The sequence below is a fragment of the Caloenas nicobarica genome, chromosome 3 (genome assembly GCF_036013445.1).
Source record: "Caloenas nicobarica isolate bCalNic1 chromosome 3, bCalNic1.hap1, whole genome shotgun sequence".
NCBI lineage: Eukaryota > Metazoa > Chordata > Aves > Columbiformes > Columbidae > Caloenas > Caloenas nicobarica.
This window is the reverse complement of record NC_088247.1, coordinates 67,358,588-67,381,981: the sequence shown is the minus strand read 5'-3', so window position 1 is coordinate 67,381,981 and position 23,394 is coordinate 67,358,588. Positions and strand designations below refer to the sequence as shown.

General features: G+C 36.7%; 1 protein-coding gene across 2 annotated transcripts in view; it reads right to left on the bottom strand.

The window, feature by feature from the left end:
• The window catches only part of SYNE1 (spectrin repeat containing nuclear envelope protein 1), a 295,209-nt gene that overhangs the window by 150,013 nt on the left and 121,802 nt on the right, over positions 1 to 23,394 (bottom strand). The window contains exons 41-54 of one of the 2 annotated variants that reach the window (XM_065632672.1): positions 22,701 to 22,851; positions 20,948 to 21,106; positions 20,013 to 20,195; positions 18,095 to 18,196; positions 16,159 to 16,362; positions 15,004 to 15,211; positions 14,175 to 14,287; positions 13,305 to 13,510; positions 12,103 to 12,258; positions 10,604 to 10,895; positions 9,728 to 9,900; positions 7,710 to 8,019; positions 4,870 to 5,034; positions 3,136 to 3,492 (exon numbers count right to left, since the gene is read on the bottom strand). In XM_065632672.1, coding sequence (XP_065488744.1) covers positions 3,136 to 3,492; positions 4,870 to 5,034; positions 7,710 to 8,019; positions 9,728 to 9,900; positions 10,604 to 10,895; positions 12,103 to 12,258; positions 13,305 to 13,510; positions 14,175 to 14,287; positions 15,004 to 15,211; positions 16,159 to 16,362; positions 18,095 to 18,196; positions 20,013 to 20,195; positions 20,948 to 21,106; positions 22,701 to 22,851 — 2,779 coding nt within the window. Of the gene's footprint in view, positions 1 to 3,135; positions 3,493 to 4,869; positions 5,035 to 7,709; positions 8,020 to 9,727; positions 9,901 to 10,603; positions 10,896 to 12,102; positions 12,259 to 13,304; positions 13,511 to 14,174; positions 14,288 to 15,003; positions 15,212 to 16,158; positions 16,363 to 18,094; positions 18,197 to 20,012; positions 20,196 to 20,947; positions 21,107 to 22,700; positions 22,852 to 23,394 lie in introns of those variants that run through there. The other variant, XM_065632669.1, reaches the window with a different exon arrangement.

The following is a 23,394-nucleotide window of genomic DNA, read 5'->3' as shown; positions in this document are numbered from 1 at the left end:
AGGCATTCCTCTTAAACTACCAGGGAAAAAAGATGACTTCTAGCTCGTTACATTCACCACGGCAGAGGTTCTGCAGCACAGGCAGGCCATAGTGTTTGGCACATACAGATTAGTTTGACTAAACCAAAGTGCCAGTCTGGAAGAAATGTACAATATAAACTTAGGAAAGAGATCACATGGAAGTGAAGACAAATTCAAATAGGGACGTGGAAGTGGGAAGTCCCCAAATCATGCTTCTGAATATATATATAAAAGGATGATTGAAAATATACATAGCAAACAGTTTGTAATAATCTATCAACACAAAAGTCAATGTTCAGTATAGGTACAAATGATGTACATGAAAATATATGCAGAAGGTTTTCAAAATATCACAAACTACACTACAGAGAGAAAAATGCTGAGCAGATTTTTCACTGCAAAGTACTAACTCTGCAATGAACAGATATACCTTTATGTAAATCAAAAGTAGAAAGAAATATTAGCAAGGGTCTAGCAAACCAATGAACAGACTTAGTAAAAACAGCAAATGGACAAAAGCCAGTGATTCAGCTCATATGCAGGCTGCCCACAAGCAACTTTGTACTTGCTTCATGTCCCTTTTCCTGAAAAAGTCTGCAGAGCTGTGAAATGAATTTAAGATCTATATCGTGCACTTCTGAGCAAGTAAAAAATAGGTATATATATACTGCTTCTTTGTAGTATCTGAACTGCCAAGAAGAAAAAACACAATACGTTTTGAGAAAAATAAAACTACAAGCATGCGTTGTCTATGAATAACAGTGGTTTAGACCATATTCACAGCTTGATTGTATTAACATTACTGAAATATGTTTGCATTTATACATCACAGGGAAGCCCTGTAAAATTAAGTCTAGAGATATTTCAGATATTTTGAGTGTACAAACTTTCCTGTGTTCTTGCAAGTATGAAAAAATATTTTGCTACAGCAGATTTTCAGGACTCCTCTGATTTACATTATTCATGCTCATATTATGGACTTCATCTGCTTTGAGTCACTCATACATCGTAAATCTGTTCAATCATAATTAAAAGATACTTGAAATAGTCACACTACCAGTTTGTTTCAAGGCCATATAAAGTAGCATTTGAATTAAGTAATTATGTAATACAATGATGCTCAAAAAAGAATGTAAACTAACTACTTTTTGTTTATCTTTATGTTAAACTACACACAGAACTTTTTTGAAAGCATTAGGAATAGCAGAAAAATGGACATTACTTAAACTGACGATGTCGCAAATTGTGTAGGGCAGGAATCATCATAATGAAATACTAACAGCCTTTTTTTGGTAAAGAAAGCAAGCATCTCCTAAGAGCAGCATAGGGTTAGAATTGCCTGTTTTCAATGAAATTTTTCACCTCAATAACCTACCTCAATAACTACTAAAAGATTATTTTGATGACATACAGCCTTAGGCATAGCTTATTGACAAACAGAAACATTAAGTTGCAAAACAGTCTACTTTTAACTATGGCATATTTCCACACAGAAACACTGATAGCACCATTGCAGCCACTTGGATTTAATTTTGAATCTGACAGTTACCAAAATAATTTGCCGAATTCCAAGTGCAAGATCTGTGGTATATGCTATTATGTTGCACATACCTAAAGGAACAGAGCTTGAGCATAACAGAATAACAGAATGAGCTTGCTGATTCTGAGAATTGGGAAATGCATTTTTAACTCATGGTCTTGGGTTACATGGCAACGGAATCACTGTGAGACAATGGAAATGGAAAGCTGCAGTGCTATTTTACATTCACAATAGGACCTATCCCTGGGGACCAGAAATGGAAAGATTGCTGTCACATTTCCTCTAACTATACATAAAATTACATAGTACGGCTCTGGATAGTAAGTCTTGAGATGCCTCTGCATTTTCCCTCATTAACTAAAGTTTACATCTGCCTAAATAAAGTGTTGTTACATAGAGCTACAGTACATACACTGTATATCTAATACTAATAAAAGCAATAGCCTTTGAAGTTAGTACTTCTCCACTTATAAAACAAAAAACGTCTGGTAATCATTGCTGTATGTTGATGACAATTCCATGTCTTCCTTTCCTTTTCAAAAGCATATAAACATGGAAGACTTTGCATATTTGTACCATTATTTGCTCCAATGTAATATCATTCCTACAGATACGTGATGGCACTCAAGCAAGCAGGTTCCATAAATCTGTGTCAGGGAATTCTGTGAAAGGGGAAGCCACAGAAATAACTTGGCACAGACAGTGAAGAAGGAGATTTATAATCTCAGTTCAAAGACAAGGTATTCTGGGTTTTTTCTTCAGTCAAGGAGTCAGAAAGCAGGCATCACACACCTCTCTTCCTTTACTGAAACTGCTCTATTGCAACACTACCCCGGAAGGGAAATTCTCTCTATCTTTTCTCAACATCTGTGATTCACTGTAGTTGAGATACACACAAACATGTATTTTGACTGTTGTGGATATACATATGTATCTAAAGTGTGTGTGATAAATTCATGTGGAATTTCTTGCTAGAATACAAGCAGGAGCAGAAACAACCTCTGTATTTCTCTAAATTCCACTGCATTTCATAGCAAAGCAATTAGCAAGCACATCGGTTTCTAGTATAACTTCTTTAAATATTGGACAAGATCTCAATGTGCATAATGTGAAGGATATTTCAAGAAATGGAAAGTATAAACTCAATATGCTCCTGTTAAATTTTAAGTAAGAAATGGCTCCAGCTGCTACTTGGCTTTTAGGAAATGCTTCACATTTGCCTGATCAAGTGCTACTCTGGCTTGAAACACTGAGCAACTTGGAAGAGAAGTCCAGAGCTGGTGTGCCAGCTCCTTCAGTTTCTCAGAGGCAAGCCTTGTTCTCAACATCTAAGATCCAGGCAGCATTTGCGAAGCCTTGTGCAGCAGAGGCCAAGGAGAGAAACGTCTGTAAACACTGCTGGCTATGATTACAGTTACAAAAAAAGTTTGGGAAGTTGAGATTTCATAGAAATATTTTCCACAAACACATTTTATAATTTTCTACTTGATAGCCCCACTCGGCAGAAGTTTTCTGCCCACAGTAACGCTACATGTACAACCAAAAAGCAGCTAGGAAAAGAGATGTGACCTTACTTTCTCCTTGCGCCAGCTTTCCACGACCTCGGCGTCGGTGTTCCGGCTGTCGAGGGGGACCAGGCTCTGCGACCAGGCGGCCAGCAGCCCCCCGAACCGCTGCACCGCCTCCTCCAGCTGCGCCGCCCGCGCCGCGAACTCCCGCTCCGACAGGGCCATCTGGCTCAGCATCTCCCGCAGGCTGCCCTGGCTCCGCAGGGCGCTCTCTTCCCACTGCCTCCAGTCCGAGCGCAGGGCCCGCATCTCGGCGGCCAGCAGCTGGCACCCGCCGGCGGTCGTGCTGCGCTTCGCGGCGGGAGCCAGCGTCTCCACTCGGCCCAGGCGGCCCGCGCCGATCTGCCGAGACTCTACCAGCTCCTGCAAGGCGACATTGCCATGGTAACCCCCGCAGCTGCCACCGCCACCCCTGGGAAATAGGGGGGGAACCGCCCAAGGCGTGGGGGGGCAGCTCGCAGCGTCCCGCACCGAGCCGCGGCAGCGGCGGCAGCGCTTGGGCGGCGGAACGCAGCGGGCGGGTGGATGAAAATAAGACTCAGGCGAGAGAGTGCGCGGGGTTTACGTTGCTTAAAGAGCGACACTTAAAGTTTCATAAGCTTAGGCGAGAAAGAACGTCTTTTAGATACTGAAAATACTGTTTGGGTTAAGATGCGGAAAACACTAACTTAGTTGTGACCTTTTACGTAAGCAACACTGGTATGTAGCTGCTCATAGCAGTTTTAAGAACACAACTTTGCTGCTCAGAAAAAGCATTTTACAGCCTACCCGTGATCTGTGATGTGCCATAATTGGTTGCACATGTCTTTTTTTTTTTTTTAATAATTCTTTCTACAGTGTCCTATTTCAATCTTACACACGCTACAAGGGAAATTTGGGAGTTTTCAGCTTAAGAAGCTGAAGAATATAAATATCATCTCAAACATTGCATGGAGTAATGTTATTTATTCTCCTGTCAGTCTTACAAGCTAGAAACTATTATCTCCTCTCTTCTCTGTTTTATACATGGAGAGTTTGAGCACAAAGGAGACTGAAAACAATCCAAGAATGTACAACAAATCTGTAATTTGATCTCAGGTATCCTGAATCCTCATCTAGCCTGTTCACTATCCCACTCTCAAGTTTAGGAGAAGAGTAAAATGCTGCTAGTGTGAGAATCTGGACATAAACATCTGGCAGGAGCAAAACATACAGCCTGCTTTACTGTTGCATTCAGGAATATGTAACTCATTTAGGCATTCAAATGCGTAGGAATGGATGTCAGGGTAAGGAGACTATACACAAGGAAGCAAATCATACATTCCTACTTTGTCTGGGGAGAATAACCTGTGCAATGCTTTATGCAGCTCCATTTCATGCAAATCAGGGGAGGTTGTTTCTGACTTTGATTCAGACAACTCTGCTCAAAGAGTAAAGCATATTTGGAGATGAAGCCAGAGCAGCATTCATTAATCAACTAAGACACATTCTTCTGTGATGCCACTAGGCTTCTGCTCTTGCAGATTGCTTCCATGTGTGCTGTGGCTAACTCAGGTCTGATTGTACTTCTACTCCACCAGTTCCATATGGGAAGGGAGGTGAAAAGAAAACATAGCTTAGAAAGCTTGCTTTCAGCTCACTGAAATGTAATCACCATTTCAAATATACAAAGAGCAAGATCCCACAACTTTTTGGCTCTGGCCTATTTTAGAGCATAGGGTCTGAATTGCAGATGAAATAATGAAAGCTAACTTATCTTACATTGATTTTGGACAGCTTTTTCTGTATGGTCGATGTATCTCCAGATGTATCTGACCAGCGGTGCAGCTCTTCCTTTGCAGAATGGAGCCAGTCTGTGAATTCATGCACAGCATCAAGGTATAGCAAGTGATCCTTCACAATATCTTCCACTTTTCTCATTTTCTCCTATCATTTCAGATTAAAAAGAAAAAGAAAATAAAAAAAGAAAATAAAAAGATCGTTGAAGTTCTTAAATACTGCCCTGGCTTTAAGCATGCAGTGGTATAGAGTGCTAGTCTGACTCTATGGCATCAATTTGAATGCTGAATAGAGCACAGCTTACAGCAGCAGAACACAGTGCTACACTGTACAAGGTTTGGTTTAGTGTCTGGACAGGTGTGTTCCACTGGAGCAAAAGATGAAGAAGTCTTCTGAAAATCTATGCAAAAATCTATTTTATCACATCCTTTAACACAAAATGTATCACTTAATAGATGTTAAAGCTGCAGCTGTGCAACTCTGGCATGCTTTTCCCAATACCCCTGGAGAGAGTCTTGCAGATCATCCATGGGTCCTTCCAGGGAGCTGCATGCCATGGGAAGCATAACTGTTATTTAGAAGGATCAAGTCTCTATAAATGCTAAGCAGAGTCAGAAAGATATCCCATACAAAGACCACAAATGAGGACTTTGCAGTTTAAAAGTGCAAAAGTTTCTTATGGTGCTGAGTCCCATTTTAATGATCAGATCAGAAGTGGTGGCCCTCCCCAGCCACTTGCCTTGCAGCCTTGAAGGACACATACCCTGACACAGACATACAACAGCTTCATGGCTCCATCTTAGCTTTCTAATCTAAGTTTAAAGTAGGGTCAGTTTACCATACTGTGAAAAGGTGAAATAGTGTACTAGTCTAGATTTGCCTTTGGTCTGACTCAGTAGATTTGTTCTTATATTCTTGTGAGCTAACACTCAGGAATGTTTATCAACACTAACAAGTGAACTGAGTTAATCAAATAGCTTTTTACTCCCATGTGGATATTCTAATCTAGACCTAAATGTCCTTAAACTGGCTTCAAACTAAACCACTTATGAATTAAACTCCACTTTGTTTGTTCATTTTTTAAAATAGCTCAATATACAACTAATGCTTTTAAAAATGAAGTTAGATTATTAAGCCCTACTGTTGCCTCTGAAAATAATCATCATAATTTCTCAGAATGTGTCAGACAATGGATGGTTACTAGCTAAACAAAAAAGACCCAAAGTAAATCCTCAACGTTTTTATTTCTTAATGCATTTTATGCAACAATAGAGTACGAAAATGTCCACATGTGCCTGTCTCTAAATTAAATAGATAGCTTCCTAGGGAAGCAAAGGAGCCCCAGGAAAGGCAACCACACATCTCTCTTTATTTTGCTCACATCAAAATACAGCACCAGTAGAGCGGGAGAGGCAAAGTGCAACTTTAGTTGGTCTTTTCTGGTGGCAATGGCTTCTACCAGTTGCAGTCAGTGCTGTTCTCTCCCAAGGCGAAGACGGGAAAGACTGCAAAGCTGTCCTTCTTGCTTAAGAAATTACATTTATAGATGCATATTGATTTTCGGAGAAAACCGCCATGCTCACTTCTGATACTCACAAGTTTAAAAGCATTGTATTGAGTCAGTAATCTTTGTATTGCTCCAGATTTAATGCCACTGAAAGAAGTAGAGTTATACAAGGATGAAACTGCACTGATTCTCTAGGAACCAGGTTCATAGCTCACTATATCAATTAAAGAAAAAAAAGAGAGAGCAGAAGTTCATCATAAAAACAAGAGTGTTTGAATAGGTGGTAATTACAGACTACATAGATCTGAGAGGGCTATAACATCCATGGTCTGTGTTTAAAGCAATAAAACAATGACAATAAAAGTATTTCTTATCCCACAAATAATTTAAAAAAACCCAACAAAACAATAACAACAACAAACAGCAATAAAACAAATCCAAACCCGAAGTGCGTGATTCCACATAATGACTTTCCTTTATCAAGTTTAGTGAGAAAAATGCAGATTTTTACTAAAGTAAATTCATATGCCCTAGATTTAACATTTTTCTTAACTGATAGTTTGTTAGATCTTCCAATTTTTACTTTGGTTCTCTTTTTTTTTTTAATAGAGACTATTGATTAATTACCTATAGGCTATCAGCTCGACTCCCGATACATGAAAACTCAAGTCACATTTCCATCAGCTTAATGAATTTATATACAATGTTTACTTCAATTTCACATTGGCCTGTTATTACGTGGCCTCTTCCTGATGCAAACTTTCTCATTAGCTGAGAAGATGGAGATTGTAACTCAGAGCTAGTGTCATCACTGTCACGATCTGGTTAGCAGAAGGTCTCAGTGCGCTCATGCATCCTTCCTTAGAAACCAAACAGAATACCTGTATAGCACGCACAGTGCTTAGTGGCTTGAAACACCACAAAATATGGGCATACATCTTTCTGACAAGAGCATTTCTCGTTCTGACAATATATTTTCTGCTCAAGGAGGCATTTCATTCTTCCTTTTTCAGGTTAAAAAAAAGTGTTACAAATGAATGAAAAAGTATTAGAAAATAAATCTGGAAGAGTGTCAGAAATATTGTTGTGTATATGAAACTAGGAATAAAATATATGCCCTTCACTTTTCAAAAATCCTAAGCATGCCAATTTCAATTCCCGACAACTTTTTTTCATTCCAGTGAATTTTAGTAAACTACATCCAACTTTTTTGTTAGACTCGGCCATAACAAAGGGCAAGACTATTCAAACACACATATCTAACACAGATATCTAAAAATTTTACTTGAAATGGAGGCCTTTGCCTTTATCTTACCTTGGCTACAGTTCTGATATCATTAAGCTGTGTTTTCAGTTCTTCTTGAGCTGCTTTTCCAAAAGAATCATCTTCTGTTTTTTCGTACAGTTCCACAGCTTTTTCAATGAGTTGCTGTAAATCACCAGAGTGATCCTCTATCTCCGAAACAATAGCCTGGAAGTGGTCCAGCTGAGCAAACTTCTCCTTCAGACCAAGCTGTGGTTCTAAAGGCTGTTCTACTTTGTGATCCAGTTTCTCTAACCACTGCTCCAGCTGGTTTTTCCTTTCCAGATATTCATTCCACTGGCCAATGACAGACTCTAGGCAGCTTAAATTAAAAGAAACATACACAGTACAGATGAGAACCTTTGAAAGGTCTGAAAAAAAAAAAGCCTGCTTATACCTTAATTGTTGCACTTTCTGTAGCCATGTGTAATATGTTTAGAATATACTTTCGCTCCCATCTTGCCTTAGTTTTCCATGTCAACTTACCTGCAAGCTATTCTAGAACTTTTGTGTTCTTCGGACTACTACATATAACCTGATACAACTACTTCGCTATCACAGGTTACATGAGCAATCTGTCTGTTCCAGACTAATGAAAAACTCATTTCATTGTCTGACCAGCAAAGTAAAATACAGAGCAAATACTGGAGTTCTTTGTGATCAGAGTAATAAAATGTACAGCAGCCCATGAAATTATTGATAATTAAGAGATATTCTGGCAAGCTTTGGAAGAACAAATCAATTATATATAGTCCCATTTACCATTTATAAGAAGTACTGTCTTCTGTTATATATTGATCCTTCTAGCAGAGCACCAGATTTCTCTGGGATTTGTGCTGAGGAATGTAATTTTCATTCCACTGGACTTAATAATTGACATAAGTGTGGTAGGGATTTCATTCAAAATGTAATGGTCTAGCCTAATCTAAATAATATTTTATGACAAAAATTGGGTGAAGTTACCATGAAATCTTAAAGGTATCCCATTATAATTTTCTACAAATAATTGTATTACAATTTTGGAATAAGTAAGAATGTGGCACCACTTTAAATTGAAAAACTTCAGTTTACCTACATCATGGATCCCACCATTGACAGCTGATTTTTAGGACCTAGTTATCCTCACACTCAGATTATCTAAAATACAGATAAGTGACTTTTCTGATGCAGATCTTTGAGTTTTCTGATGCAGGGAAGACACTGCTTTCATTAGAGAACTAAGGAAGTCAGATCATGCAGAAGTTCGCCAAGTGCCCATTTCTATCCAGTAATGACTGGGGTGATGGAACAGAGAGTGCTTGTAAAGCCCACACATGAAAGCAACCAAGAAGCAGTTGCAACTGTTTTGGATAACAGGATTTAAATATCAGATGTCCTTAAATGAAATTTTTAAATGATGAAATTTGATAATGAAAATAATGCTTTACTTAGCAAGGAGAAATCAGACATACAAATACAAAATTTGGGATAACTGCCTAGGCTTAGTACTGTGGAAAAGGATTTGTAGAGAGTAGAGGATAAACAAGTAAACAAAATTCAACAGTGTGATACTACCGAGGTTAAGACAAGAAGAAATCAGTCTAATTTGTAAGAAAGATTATTTGCAGTGGATATTAGGATTTACTTTTTAATTAAAATACACAGTGAAAGACAGAATTGAGAAACCTTCCTAGAGTTTTGTAAGGAAAAGGTAGATAAATATCTGTCAGATGTTCTTGGTCCTGCCCAACTACGTGTTCAATAACTCAGCAAGCCCTTTCTAGCTTTTTCACTGTATGATTTTGTATGATTTCTATTTATTTTTAAATTACTATCAAGTATCATCCCATATGAAATTTGATTCATCTGGTAAGGTCAACTATTCTTTTTTATAGAAGGACGTATTTTTTTCAGGCAATTTTGATTCTCTCTGATGATGTAACTTTCCCTTCACATACCAGTAATGAATGAATGGACTCATGTGCTGTAAGGTACCACTCTTTGTGAGCAAAGATGGCAGGGTCTGACCTGTGTTTTCCTGGGAGTTTTACCTCTGCCAGTTCACTGAGGTGCTGATGATGTCATTCCATACGTCCTTCAGCATCTGTAGCTCAGTTTGTATCACCTTTTGTCCTTCCTCATTGCTGCTTCTAAGTGCTTGTTCTCCTTTGCCAATGGCCATGTTCAGCTTAACTTCACCATCACCTTTGAGTAAGAGGATCTCCTGTGAGGCAAAATAAGTCAAAACATCAAATGCAATCCGCTCAGAGGTGAAAGCTGTTATTCTTTCAATAGTGGACACCATCTTCTCTGAGGTCATTTATCCTTGAAAGCCATGCGCAGTATGAATTCCTAGGGACCTCTTCTTGTATGTGCATGTCCCTTGCTATGTGCAAGCGATCCAGCAGTTTTTCCCACAGCCATACAGGTATTTCACTGCATTGGTTATCCTAAAATATTGCTCACATTGCAGTAGATAGTGAGTAGGTCAAATACTGCACAGAAAGGCAGCACCACATAGGTAGAGAAAATCTCGACAAAGCCCACGGCAGGATGTCCTACACTGATGACCTTCCTAATAGGTGTTTATCTAACCTGTTTCTGAAGACTGCCTGTGACAGATAAGTCACAGCCTCTCTGTATCAATTATTCCAGGGCTTCCCCTCCATTAGAAAGCCTTTTTAGACCTGAATACACATTTTCACAGTTAATTATTCCTTATTAAATGGAATACCTGGCACCTGTCTCCATTATACTTCATCCTGTTTTTCATACTGCACCTCCCGATTTGTCAAGAACACCTTAAATTCTAATCCTCTCCCTCATAACCATACAAAGACTAAAATATAAAAATATTTCTTTTCCACTGATGTGATCCACAATAATATTGACCTTGATGTGTAATCTCTAGTTGTATCCTTCTTTACCTGAATTTGTGTCAGTCGTCTCTCTAGTGTGGCTTTGCTACCAACAGTGCTCTCCAATGACGCGAGTTTATCTTGAACCTCTTTCACCCATGACCACATACTCTGCAATGCCTCCTCCAAAGTGAGATGCTCTTGGAGTGCAAGCTGACATGTTCGCAGCTTCTCCTTGACAGTCTTGACCATGTTTTGATAATTGGTGAGATGCTGAGAGGCCAGGCGCGTTTCATTGCCCACACCATGGCCTTCTTCATTTAAAGTCTGTGCCATTTGGGACAGCTTATCAAAAGATTCTCTGAAACAAAATATTGAGACTAAAAATTAGTTTCAGAAAGCATATAATATTGTTATAGCAATTACCAGATATTATGAAGGTTGCTGACATAATCACGTACTCCACCAGTGACAGAGTTCATAGTTAACAGAAAAATTAGCTGGGAAAGACTGAAAGGAAATATAAGCAGTGTGTATTGATTAATATCTTTACTTGTGTACAGTACCATTTCTTGCAGGTTTTGGTTCTCAAAATGATTATACTGAAATCTTTGTGTTACACATTTAAATTAAAAGCTAATTTAGTTTTCTTTTCAGCTGTCACACTTTCCAGTTCTATATGAACTACTACGTTTTTGTACCTGCTCAAAGATTCTGAGAAGTTTATAGTCTTTGACAGGTAAGGAAGGCATGATGGAAAGGTCAGGCCATTTGTCCAGGATTAGACACTGACTCTGGGGTTCAGTACAAGGGTCAGTAAAAGAGATTAAAACTCTGGGTGTATACACCTTCAGTTAATCTCAATCTACTGAATCACCCTTCCTCATATGCTGAGATTACAGGGAATTTACATCAGACCAAAATGCCTTGCATCAGTGACAAGGGGATAGATAGAGACTGGGTGTTTCCTTTTAGTATGCTGTGAGCCTTGAAAAACTGACTACTATTTCTGTTCTATCTTTACCAACCTAATAATAAAAAAAGAATTTGAAAAACCACAATGTACTAAAAAAGGCAATTACTTCATCGTCTGTTGGCTAAGTCTGAATTCTAGAAAGATTTCGCAGCCAATGTGGGTATTATTTGAGCTCTTTTATAAAAGCAGCTATATAGGAAAGTGGATTCTGCTAACCTGGTTGGATCTGAGTGTTGCAGGACAGAAAGAAGATTTTAAAATAGATGTAATGATAAGTGTCATTTTTACTATTGCTTTTACAAGCAATATTTTTAAGATTTATTTTTTCTAAGATTATATTTTTCAGTTTCCATTTATTAATGAAGTAAGATAAGTTTTTCCTAATGAGAAATGTATCAGCATCAAATTTTGGAGTTGGCTTCACATTCCAATTTCCTTAAAACTGGAAGTAACTGGATTGAGCCTCTTTTCATAGAGTAAGTTGCAACACCTCTCTGTCTTTCACAAACACACTTTAGCCAAACAGTTTAGTTTCGCTGTTGCTTTAGCACAGGAAAAATTAGAGTATTTTAGGAAAAGTGTTTCATACTACCTTGAATTCAGTAACTCTTCCAGAAACTTTTCGACTTTCTGCACCTCCTTTTTCTTCTCAGGAATAAGCTGTTTGCTCTCTCCTAATGCTTCTGTGTTTATTCTTTCTTCCATGTCATGTATCCACAGACCAAGTTTCCTGTGCTGATCTTCAAAGCTACAGAACAGATAAATACTCCTTTAAAAATATTTCTCAGGTGTAGTAAAGTCAGTAAGAAGTTAATTTAGTTCTTTCAATATCCACAAGACCAGGAAAATACAGCTAGGTGTCACTTCCATGCCTTGAGAGTAAGAGTTGTACACAAAACATAATTCCACAATGACTACTAATCTAAAAATATACAGCAGCTCTCTAAAAATGTTCAGCAAAATCATGGGAACTACAGTGAGAAAAGAAGCCTCCAAAATTTAAAGTGACAGTGCTTTTATTTATTATTAGATTCAATAAAGGCAGACAAAAAGAAAGCTTTTCTAAATCCTTATAATGATTTAGTCTGATGTGAAAAAATTGATAAAAATGAGTTTTTACTCAGTATTGAGACTTACAACACCTGAAGTGTTGTGCTTTCAGTTTCTCCAACAGAACGTAACTGGAATCTGGAATCGGAATTCAGGAAAACAAGCTCTGGCCTTAAGTTTGAAAACCTTTTCTTTATATGAAAGCACACCACCTCATCTTGCCATCTTACCCATTAATGCTACACTAACTTTACCTTCAATTAGCAACAGTTTTGAATTTAGTTATACCTAAAAATGTTTGAACTCCTAAAATTCCAGCCCTAACTAATAATTAAAGGGTGTTTTCTCATCACCTCCTTAAGAAATACGTCCATCTGGAATGGGACAGGACAGATGCATGCTGTGTAAAAAGCATACTATCTTCAGACCCCAGGGCAAAACTTGAAAATTCATCACACCTTTTCCTTCCAGGAAATTGCATTTAAATTACTGAGATCCCAACTGCTGATTTGGGATCACATGAGCTACACAGATCTTCCGCATATATGATCCTGACCATTCTTCCATTCTTTACCCAGTGAATACTCTTGGAGTTTTTCACAGAGAGCTTCATTTTCTCATAAGTATTTCCAAAGAAAAAAGCAAACAGGACTAGAATAACTGGAAATAATTTCAAATTGTGCCCTGTATTTTTGCAGCCTAAAAAATTCGTGCAGTCCATCTGTGACTACTGGCATTACTCACGTTCCCAGGTGTGAGGCACAAGCTTCCAGAGCCTGCTTATCATTCAGACACTGGTTGAGGAACTCCTGGAAGTTCTGGTTAGACATTGCTATTTGCTCTTGAATATGGCTCACAACTGGTTTGGGTAAGCAAGCATACAAACTTTCTCCTTCCTTGCAAGCAGCTTCTAACTTCTTCTGTCCCTCGCTAACAGAATCCAGCACACCCTGTGTAATGAAAGGATACAGTTTAAACATGCAAGATTTTAAAACTAAAGATATTTCTATTAAAAGTGATCAGATTTCCCCAACAAGATAAGAGCCACGTCTAGCAGTGGAAAACAATTCAAAGCGGATCGTTCAAATAAAAGTTTATTAAATGGTGCTACACTTCACAGAGCTCTTTGCTTCCAAGGGTAGTCCTGTCTTTCTCAGGAGAGTTTAGTAGTCCTGAAGATGTTACGTATTTCAGGAATTAGGGCTGTTTGCAGTAGGTATCTGCTGTTTCTATTCTGTCTCATCAAAAATCTACACAGATGAGCTTTGAAATGTCAGTGTTAATCTGAAAGATTGAATAAGCACTAGTGTAAGAAAAAGTAGGAATAGTAAAAGAAAAAAGGCAAAAAAAAGGAAAAATTAAAAATCAGAAACAAGAATAATTTAGTTACACATAAACCTTCCAGAAATTAAATTCTGATCTCTCAGAAGGGTGAACACATTTTCCACTGTATTCCCTCTACAGTACACATTGCTGTCTTGAACCATTCTTACATTATTTTTTTGGAAACAAAACCAATAAATATGATAGCATCTACAAAATATTTCAGAGATATAATTGGATACTTATAGCTAAATTGCTAATGACTATTTTTTAAAAATTCATTCACCATACCTGTAAGTCATGTAGCTTTGCCTCTATGGCTTTGCTGTCCCCAGACCTGTAAGATGATTCTTTTACTGCAGCCTTCACACCAGAAAACCATTCCAGGAATTCTTGCATAGAATCTTATTTAAGAAAAACATATAGAGAAGAGGATACATTTTTAAGAAGCAGCATTACTCATAATACTGTAGAGCTGTCTTCCACAAGTATACTTCAAGAACAGTATGTAAAAGCTAACAGGATGAGTCTCATTGCTTTCAGTGAACTTGGGAGTGGGATGCATTTCACAAAAGTTAGGTGTTTCCACTCTAAACATCCAAATTTGAACAGTCACACTAGGCTCTCCTAGGCCAATGGGAAAAGACAGGCATTTTCAGTGTATGATACATCTCAATGTAATGTTAGATAATGTATAGATTAATATCTTAATATCTAAGATTAAAAATTGCCTACTTCCCTCCACTGAGTATCCAGGGAGCCCAGGAAATAACTGAGATGGGGAATTACACATTCAAACATCTCCTTTTGGTTATTTGTATCTCTGAATGGCAAATATGTGAAGTGTATGTATGCAATTGAGATATATACTAAGAGTGAAGAAAGATGGACCTGAGCTTGCCTTTCATGCATATTATGTGTTTAAAGTTGAATTCTGTTTTTGTAAATTAGTTTGCTTTGTCGCAGCTATCAAATGAACATTTGGTAACAGGACTTTTTGAAAGGCTCTATACAAAAATAAAGTTGTAATTGCAAGTGACATCACTGGAAACTGGGGCAGACTCCAGAATGATTCATGTCTGTGGGCTAACGACTCGTATTAACAAGCCTGAAGACTCACAGAGGAAATGTTTCTCCAAGGACTCCTGCATGCTGGCCTGTGTTCTGGAACAGAGCTGATTCAAAGATTCATACTTCTTTATTAACGAAGTGACAGTGCCACCAAGAGTTTCCAGCTCTACAGAATGGTATTTGCGACACAGGCTGTTGAGGTTCTCGCGGGTCAAGTCAACGCTGCTCTGCTGAAGTTGGAGGTCTTTTTCTGTTTCCTGAAAATGAAGTTGCAACATAAACGTGACATTTGCAACGAAACAAAAGATCCCTCTCTTTTCCTCAAGCATTCCTTGCTCCTCTCATTTGCTCTTCCTCCTACGGTCTATTGCAAGTCCTAGACACAATGAAGGAAAGAAGTACTGGATCATGTTTCCTGAATATTCCAAGTGAGATGAATGCTTGAAACTTTAGAAATATTAGCCATCATAGAGATGTGAAAATTGCTATTTCTCATGGTGTACTACTCTATAACTAACTAACTAACTAAATAAATAAATAAATGTCAAGGCATTTTGAATAGCAATAGTTATTTTCATCGAAGTCTGAAGGGGCGTGTGAGATACAGCATCACACTGGTATTTGGTGGGAGTTCTCAATGAAAGAGAGTTTTCACCTGACTAGAGAGGAACATTTGTTTGGAAATCAATTTGAATAGGCTAGTATATCGCTATTAACATGTGCTCACACTGAAAAAAAAAAAATCTTTTTTTTTTTTTTTGTTATGATGTGCATAACTGTATGCGATCGAGAGTTCTAGGAGCTAGGCAACAGAATTGCTATATATGATGACTGAGGAGGACTTCTGAGGTAGAAGCTTGTGTTAAATTGAGTTCAGTCCATGGTCTTTTACTTCGACGAGTTATAAGTTCATAGCTTACATTGCAAGGGAGTCAATAGACTTTCAAACATGCTGGAGTAATGACTGAAGAGTTCAATGTAACAAAGCTGGTTCTTGTCACAACAAAGACCACATTATTCATTATAATTTTCTAAAAGGTTTATATAAAGTTAATAGTTCAGAATGTTTCTTCATTGGTGGAACTTCTTAAATTAAATAACTGTATTACTTGCCAGTATTTTATCAAATTAAAATTAAGTATAATGCTTAGCAAAAACTGATAAAAAACCAACAAAAAGCACCTTCATTTTTTTCAGCACCAACCTTCACTTTATTTAGAACTTCAGGATCCAGGTTACGTGCACAGATTAACAGTGTTTCTTCCACTTTTGCCAACCAGTCTGTCATCTGATCAATAAACTTCTGTAACTCCATCTTCTGAGTACTGAAATCTTTCAGCGTCTCTTTTGCTGTCTCTAACATTTCTTTGGCATGTTCCAACTTCTGCCTCAAATCTGATGCTATAAACTAAAAGCAAAATGTTATGTATTAAAGCATTGAAATAAAACTCTTATTATGGTGAATGTTTATTGAAAAAATGGAAGGTGGGAAAGTCATCAATGATGAATAATTTTGTTCTCTTTTATTCATAACTAAAGATACTTACATAAATACAAAATGTCAATCATTCAGGATCAAATCTTAGAGATACAGTAATCCAAAGAAGGGATACTCACTTCTAAAAAGCAAGACTGCAAATTGTTGAAGTTATTATCCACTTCTGAAAAGTTTAACAAATCTTTTTCCTTTACTAATTTGCCACATACACAGAACATGACCAAAACACACATAGGTCCATAAAAAAAAATGTCAATTGGTGAGACTTAAGAGCATTTGGGCTTAAAGTATCCCAGTGTAAGGCAGATTAAAATTGAAGACAGCACAAAATGAGTTAGAATATTGCCCATTAACCTGTTTAAAGACAGCAATATGTGAAATTATAGGAGATGTTAGCTGTGCACATTTTACTAATAAAAAGTAAATCAAATCAGTCATAAAAGGAAAATATTTATAAATGAGCAATTACTGAAAATTCTATTAAGGAACTGTTTATGTTCTCAGAATATGAGCTGATCATGCTGTAGTTTACAAATTTAGTATTTGAATGTTGACAAATACTTCGGGGATTTGAGTTAAGTTTTGAGGCTTTATTTTCAAATTTGCATTTATATCTTAACGACAATTATTTTATTGTAGGTATGACTTAAAACTTTTGTAGTATTTGTTATATTTAGTAGTTGGAAATAGGTATGTGTTGGTTGACAGTGATACTCTGCAAAACAATTTCCTCTAAGTTTTGCTCTATAAGTGGATAGATATTTATTAAGAAACTTATGATTACACCTGATTTTTCTGAACCTCTAATGTAAAGGAAACAATTTGGGAGAATATACAAGCATTTCTATGTAACTTGTACATCTTTATACTATAGGGTTCTTGACCCACATCTGATTGGTAATTTAAGTTTATATTTACAAGTCACAGCAAAATGCAGACAAGGCTTGACAGTTATATTAAGTTCCGTTAAAATCTGATAAATGCATTTGGAATAAATATCTACCGAGATATTTCACTTCCAGTGGAAATCACATAAGACACCTTATCTGTTAAAACTTCTGACACTGAAAGTGAATAATTTCACATACCAATTTCCATTCAAATCAAACATCCAAAATAGTCATACTTTGGTTTTGCATCTGCCCTATAACATGAAAAATAAGAACCTAGCCATTAATAAACATTCAACAAGCTCATATTCAATCTTTCTATTTTACCCCTCTCTTGTAACAGTTGGTTCAGGGCACAAATTCCAGTCCACTAAAGAATACTTTTGGTTTGATAAAGCAAATTAACATATTTTACAGCATTATAGTTCTTTCAAAGAGGCAAACAGTGTATGGTTTAATGTTGTGCAGTGTAAAGAATATAATCCGTCTTGTATCTGATCAGTTATCTTATAAACTATTCACTCTATTTGGCTTTAGTAACAAATACTTTTACAACTCTAATGTCCATTTACTTTATGGCATACTTTTTTCAGAAATTACCAAAGTTAACTGAAGAAAGAGTAGTTATGATACATATAAATAATGCTGTGGCTGTCACCTTTAAAGAAAAGGGCAGTACAGGAGAGACAGAAATTTCAGGAGCTTCTTAGTCATTTGAGCACAGTCTGTGATTACCCATATATTTATTTTACCTGGAGATCTGCAGGAGGCTCCTGACTATGAGTCAGTTCTTTGAGATCTGAAATTTTGGAACTGAGCTGCTCCAACTTCAGTTCTTTATCCTTGATTTCAGACTGTAAAAGAGATGTGGTCAAAGTTTCATACCAAAATACAAGAAGGTTCTAGACCCTCTGAAGGATGCTCCATCAATTGCAAAGTTTAGCAACTACAGGGAAAACATTGTTCTATTTGTTTTCTTCTCTAAAAACCTCTGATCTCCTTTCCTTTATTAGACTCAGTTCAGAGATTTTCTCCCCTCCATTAAAATAACCACACACATTCTTAGCATTTAAAATTCACTAACAGCTTTAGTTTCTTAGAACTGGCTGAACAAATATGGGAATGTCATTGTTTATTCAACTGGAAAAATCTACTGTGGTTGTTAGGTTCCACTTAATGGCATGCAGAGTGTAATCCATGTGCTCTCTGTTTTTTGTTACAAGGAACTGAGCTCTTGGACAAAAATTAGACACAGAAATATATTTTAATGTCAAAAGGGAATTAAAAAATGCTCCTATACATGCACTGACATATCTGGACCTTGTATTTATTGTGGTCATATAGATCCAAGTTATAAAGAAATATTATACTTATTAAAAATATGGCACAGAGAAAATCATAATATGTATAATTGTAGTTCTGAAGTACTAGGAAAGTAATTGGTGTATATATCCTACTACCCAGACTTTCTTTTCTAAAAACTTCGAACAGATCATTCCAGTTAAAAGATTGGACAGTGGGTTTCAAGATTAAATTGCTGCCCTAAACATCTGCCCTGCATGGTTGAAGTTCAGGTGGTCCCAGAAGAATCCTCAGGGGATATTCTGTGCTAAGGAGGATACAATATGACTGATCAAGAAAGGGACCACTGCTATGGACCATAGAAAAGGTCCACTGATTACTTCTGTCCCTGCTCATTTATTTCTGATTACTGAAACAGCAGGACCCTTCTGTCAGTGAACTACCTTTCCTCTCGCCTTTGCAAAAGAAAGTGCAAAAGAAGTATTACAGACTATGCCTTCTGTGACTGCAAATACATGCACAGTGCTCATATCTTCTGCTATCCTGGCCCTCCAGTGGATCTGGTACACCTGTGATTTGGGCACTGGATGCTCTTATTCCAAATCAGTTTTAATAGTGATGAATTTAGGTGGTCTGATTTCTATACTAATCAGAAAGCCATTAGATAAAGCTTGTCCTGAGCAAAATACTGATCTCGTACGATTTCATATTCTATCATATTACTTGTATATGTTCACTGTGCATCTTCTTAAGGACATCATTTATTTCAAATGAAGTAGAATATGGCTCATCCTGTGGTTGATCTGCTATATATTTTAAGCCAACAGAGGCAGCACGCATCCTGAACACTAGCTGGATTTCTAAAACAGTTTAGCACTATCCAGGAAATAAAGACATCATCCTACCAAAATTGTTAGAACCTGACATTAAAATTTGCCCTCCAGTCCAGCACATCTTTTTTATTGTCTGGAGAAACTACCTTCCTAGATGAGATTTTACAAACTACTTATTTTTTGCTTAGCTTCAGCTGAAGTTGTCTAAAATTTCCATCAGTTTCTACTGGAACAAACCTCAGTTCAATGCCATGCTTTTTGAAATTTTTGTGCTTGTAAGAGCACAATGCCATGTATTGCTAGAGTCAAAATAACTACAGAGCCTAGATTTAGTAAGAGATGTGCTGTTCTTGTTTCTGTCAGAAGCAAACAGCTTCAAAAAAGGACTGGAATGCTGCCAGCAGCCACTGGGTTAGTGGTACCACTAATGAACAGGGGAGACGGCAGCCTACAACAGCACAGCCTTATCTATGTGCCTGCTATCACTAGAAATTTTGGTCCAGAACATTTTTATCACTGATTTATGAGTAAGCACCTGTAAGTCTTTCAGGAGAATCTCCATTCTCTGACTGTTACTCAAATTGCTGATGCCTTCATTCAGTTGAGAAATGCATTTATCGCACCATCCATCCATTTCATCTCCGGATTTGAGAATGTCGTCCCATAGGGACACACTTAAACTCAGACGGTCAATGTTGTCATCAATCCTTTCAGACACCTTTTAGGAGGAGAATGTATCAATAGCATTCACAAATTAATTTTAGAATTCCTTATTTTGTAGCCAGTTGCAAGACAAGTGCATCAGAAATAATTAATAAGCCTAGATGAAATAATGTTCTTAGAATTAATTCTAAGTTCTGAATTCTGATTTCAGCTTAGTTACCCACATCATAAAATGAACAAAAATCATATGTGACTGTTTCTAAAATTTGTGTATTTTTTATTGGAAAGGAGTTTTATATTCAAATAAACTTTATCTTTTAAAACAGCTACATTTGTCTTTCTTAAGTAATGTAGGAATTTGCTAAGCTGTATAAATATGAAAATATAAAATATTAGGATTTATATTATTTTTTTCTGCTATTATTTTCTTTCTCAACATATTGACATATTTTATGGTGCAGCTTAATACAATTTACTGCCTAATTTATTTATTCCAATTTACTTCAATAAAGTAATACTAGCATGCATTAGGTGAGAAACCAATCCAAATTTATAATCAGAAGTGTGCACTGAGTTTATGTTAGTAACATTCATACATTGTTATAAGACATCATTTTAAAATCTATCAAATGGATGTCACAATCTTTTGCATATAATGGATGCCAAATCCTGATGATTAACCCTTTGAGGTATACTTCAGAGTAAACTTTACTAAACAATTGCACTCTAAGATCCAAGAAAATACTAATACTGTAACCTTAGCCCAACTTAAAAACTGTATTCAGTGTATAAACACCATATTCTTACATCCAGCCATTTGTCCACCGTACAGTTCATATCTGCTTTTATCGCAGAGAAGTCACAGTTATTCACTCTTTTCAATTCTGTTAACAAATGTTTTCCTTTATTGGTGAAAGTATCCAAGTCTTTTTGTTTATCACTCAGATCATTCTTGGCAGCTTCATGCTGTGAACATAAATATTTGCTTGTTTAATAAATCCTTGAAGAAATAAAGAAAAATCCAGTTCTCCATGTGATATATGTTATGCACTTGATCATCCTCATTCAGTGTACCATCTAATATTTATCTATGCCACAAAATACAGAGCAACTAACATGGTTTTCTCATAAGCATAATAAAATACTATGATTGTTCTTCTAAATAAAGCACAGGAGTGGGAATAATAAATTCTGAATTTTCCCCATTTGGTAACCAGCTATCTTCAGGACTTAAGGCATTTTTTCTTTTTATTATTCTTTATATTCTTCATACTCTACATGTCTAAAATTGAATAACCAATCATTGACTAACTAGTATCCAAAAACAGTTCTGGAATTACAGCAGGGTAAACAGAGGGTGTTGCAAACAAAATTTAGAATTGTAAAACCCATCACTCCTAGATTCTCTGGAAAAGTACAAATGTATTCAGAAAAGAATTAGACAAAATCTTCAGGTCTACTAAGTCTGCAATTCTAGGCATAGGGAAATCTTTAAAACTGTTACTGAAGAGGTGACAACATACTGAGAAAGGATCAAAGTAAATATCTCATAGATTTTCTTTAACAAGTGTTACAGATCAGCATTAGAGATAAGCTACTAATCTGGATGCAGCACGGCCACATGGCCATGCCTACCTTATTATGGCTGCAATTGTGCAAAATATTTATTGTGCTCCAACTCATTCAGTCCTAGATGTGGCCACTGTTGTAGCAAGGAATTTTCTGCAGCTCAAGGCTCACGTTAAGGAGAGGAATCATATGGAAGTTACATACATTTCTTTGTTAGACTGGTGAGCTCTGTTCTGGCTTTCAGCTCTAGTTAAATTGTCTATTAAAAAGAGGCCATAAATATCCATAGTTTAGAATGAGGTTTGTACAGAGCTGAAGAATTTTTAATGAAGAGCTCGATAGGCTTAATAGGCTTTCGAATGAATGGAAATCATTTTACTCAGAACTGTTTATTCTGACAGGCTGATGGATAGCAGAATTAAGAATATCAGAAGTATGATCCAGTGAAATGAACAGAATGTAGAGATCCAAATTCCTTATCTCTGCTCAATGGCCAGTATCAACATTGTACCCCATGGAATAAGCTGTCTTAGGGAAAGAGACAGACATAAGAATTGCTCACATTAGAAATGCATGCTGTTCATTTTGTTTTGTTGACTTTTATCCATTCAAAAAATTACCCAATATGGAAAAACATCGAAGTATGTTGACTGGAAATATTCTCTCATACTATGACAAGAATATATTCTCAAGGTATTTTATATGAAAAGCAGATAACTTATGCTTTCCATACAAATCAACGTTTTGCATTTCTAGATGTTAAAATTATAAATAGCAACAATCAAATAAACATTAATGGATCTCATCGAAATGCTGAAAGGACTATATTCTCATCAGAATCAGTACAATTTAAACCCTGAATATCAGTGTGACAAGATTTGACAGTAAATTCAAGGAACTTTACACACAGCTCAAGGGCACCTTTCAAACAGAAAAATCCATCTAAATCAAAGATCATTTAAATCCCTCAAATGAAAATATATGTAATTACCTTTGATAAAGTTCGCCTGACATCTTCATGATCCTTCCAAATGGATTTGATGACAGAAGCACCGCCAGCACTGTCTATGACTTTCATTACTATTGACTTCAAGTTCTGATATTCCTTCATCAGATCAATGAGAATGCAGGACTGCTCCTTTCTGTAAAGTGAAAAGGCTGCATTAGCATCATTTGCTGTCATGTTTCTGAAGGAAAAAGTATAAAGTAGTGATTCACTATGGGAAAATCAGAATGCACTGCTAAACATGCTTTGGGCAGCCAAGGAAATACTAATATTTAGGTTTTAAAAATCACTGTGGGTCCATATATCACAAAATATCTCACTGAAGAGACAAGATATGAATTTCCATCTCATATATATCAGATATTGAAGCAAGTGAGTCAAGCAAAAGGCAGACTGAAGCTGGAATTCAAGCTTCTCCCGAAGTTTAGCACCTTACTGAATGGAAACTGCACTATAATGTTACTGGCACTCACAGCTCATCTTTTATTTAACTTGTTTCTTTCACATGAAGTATTTTTTGAGGTATAAAGAAGCAGAAATAAAGACTAAAGAAATGGTGGACATTTTGAAACAAAGCTAACACTTTCTTCCACTTAGTTCAGATATATACATCTCTTAAAAATTCACTAGAAAACCAGGCTGAATTCAGCTGGAAAAAAACACTCGAAATGCAACTCAT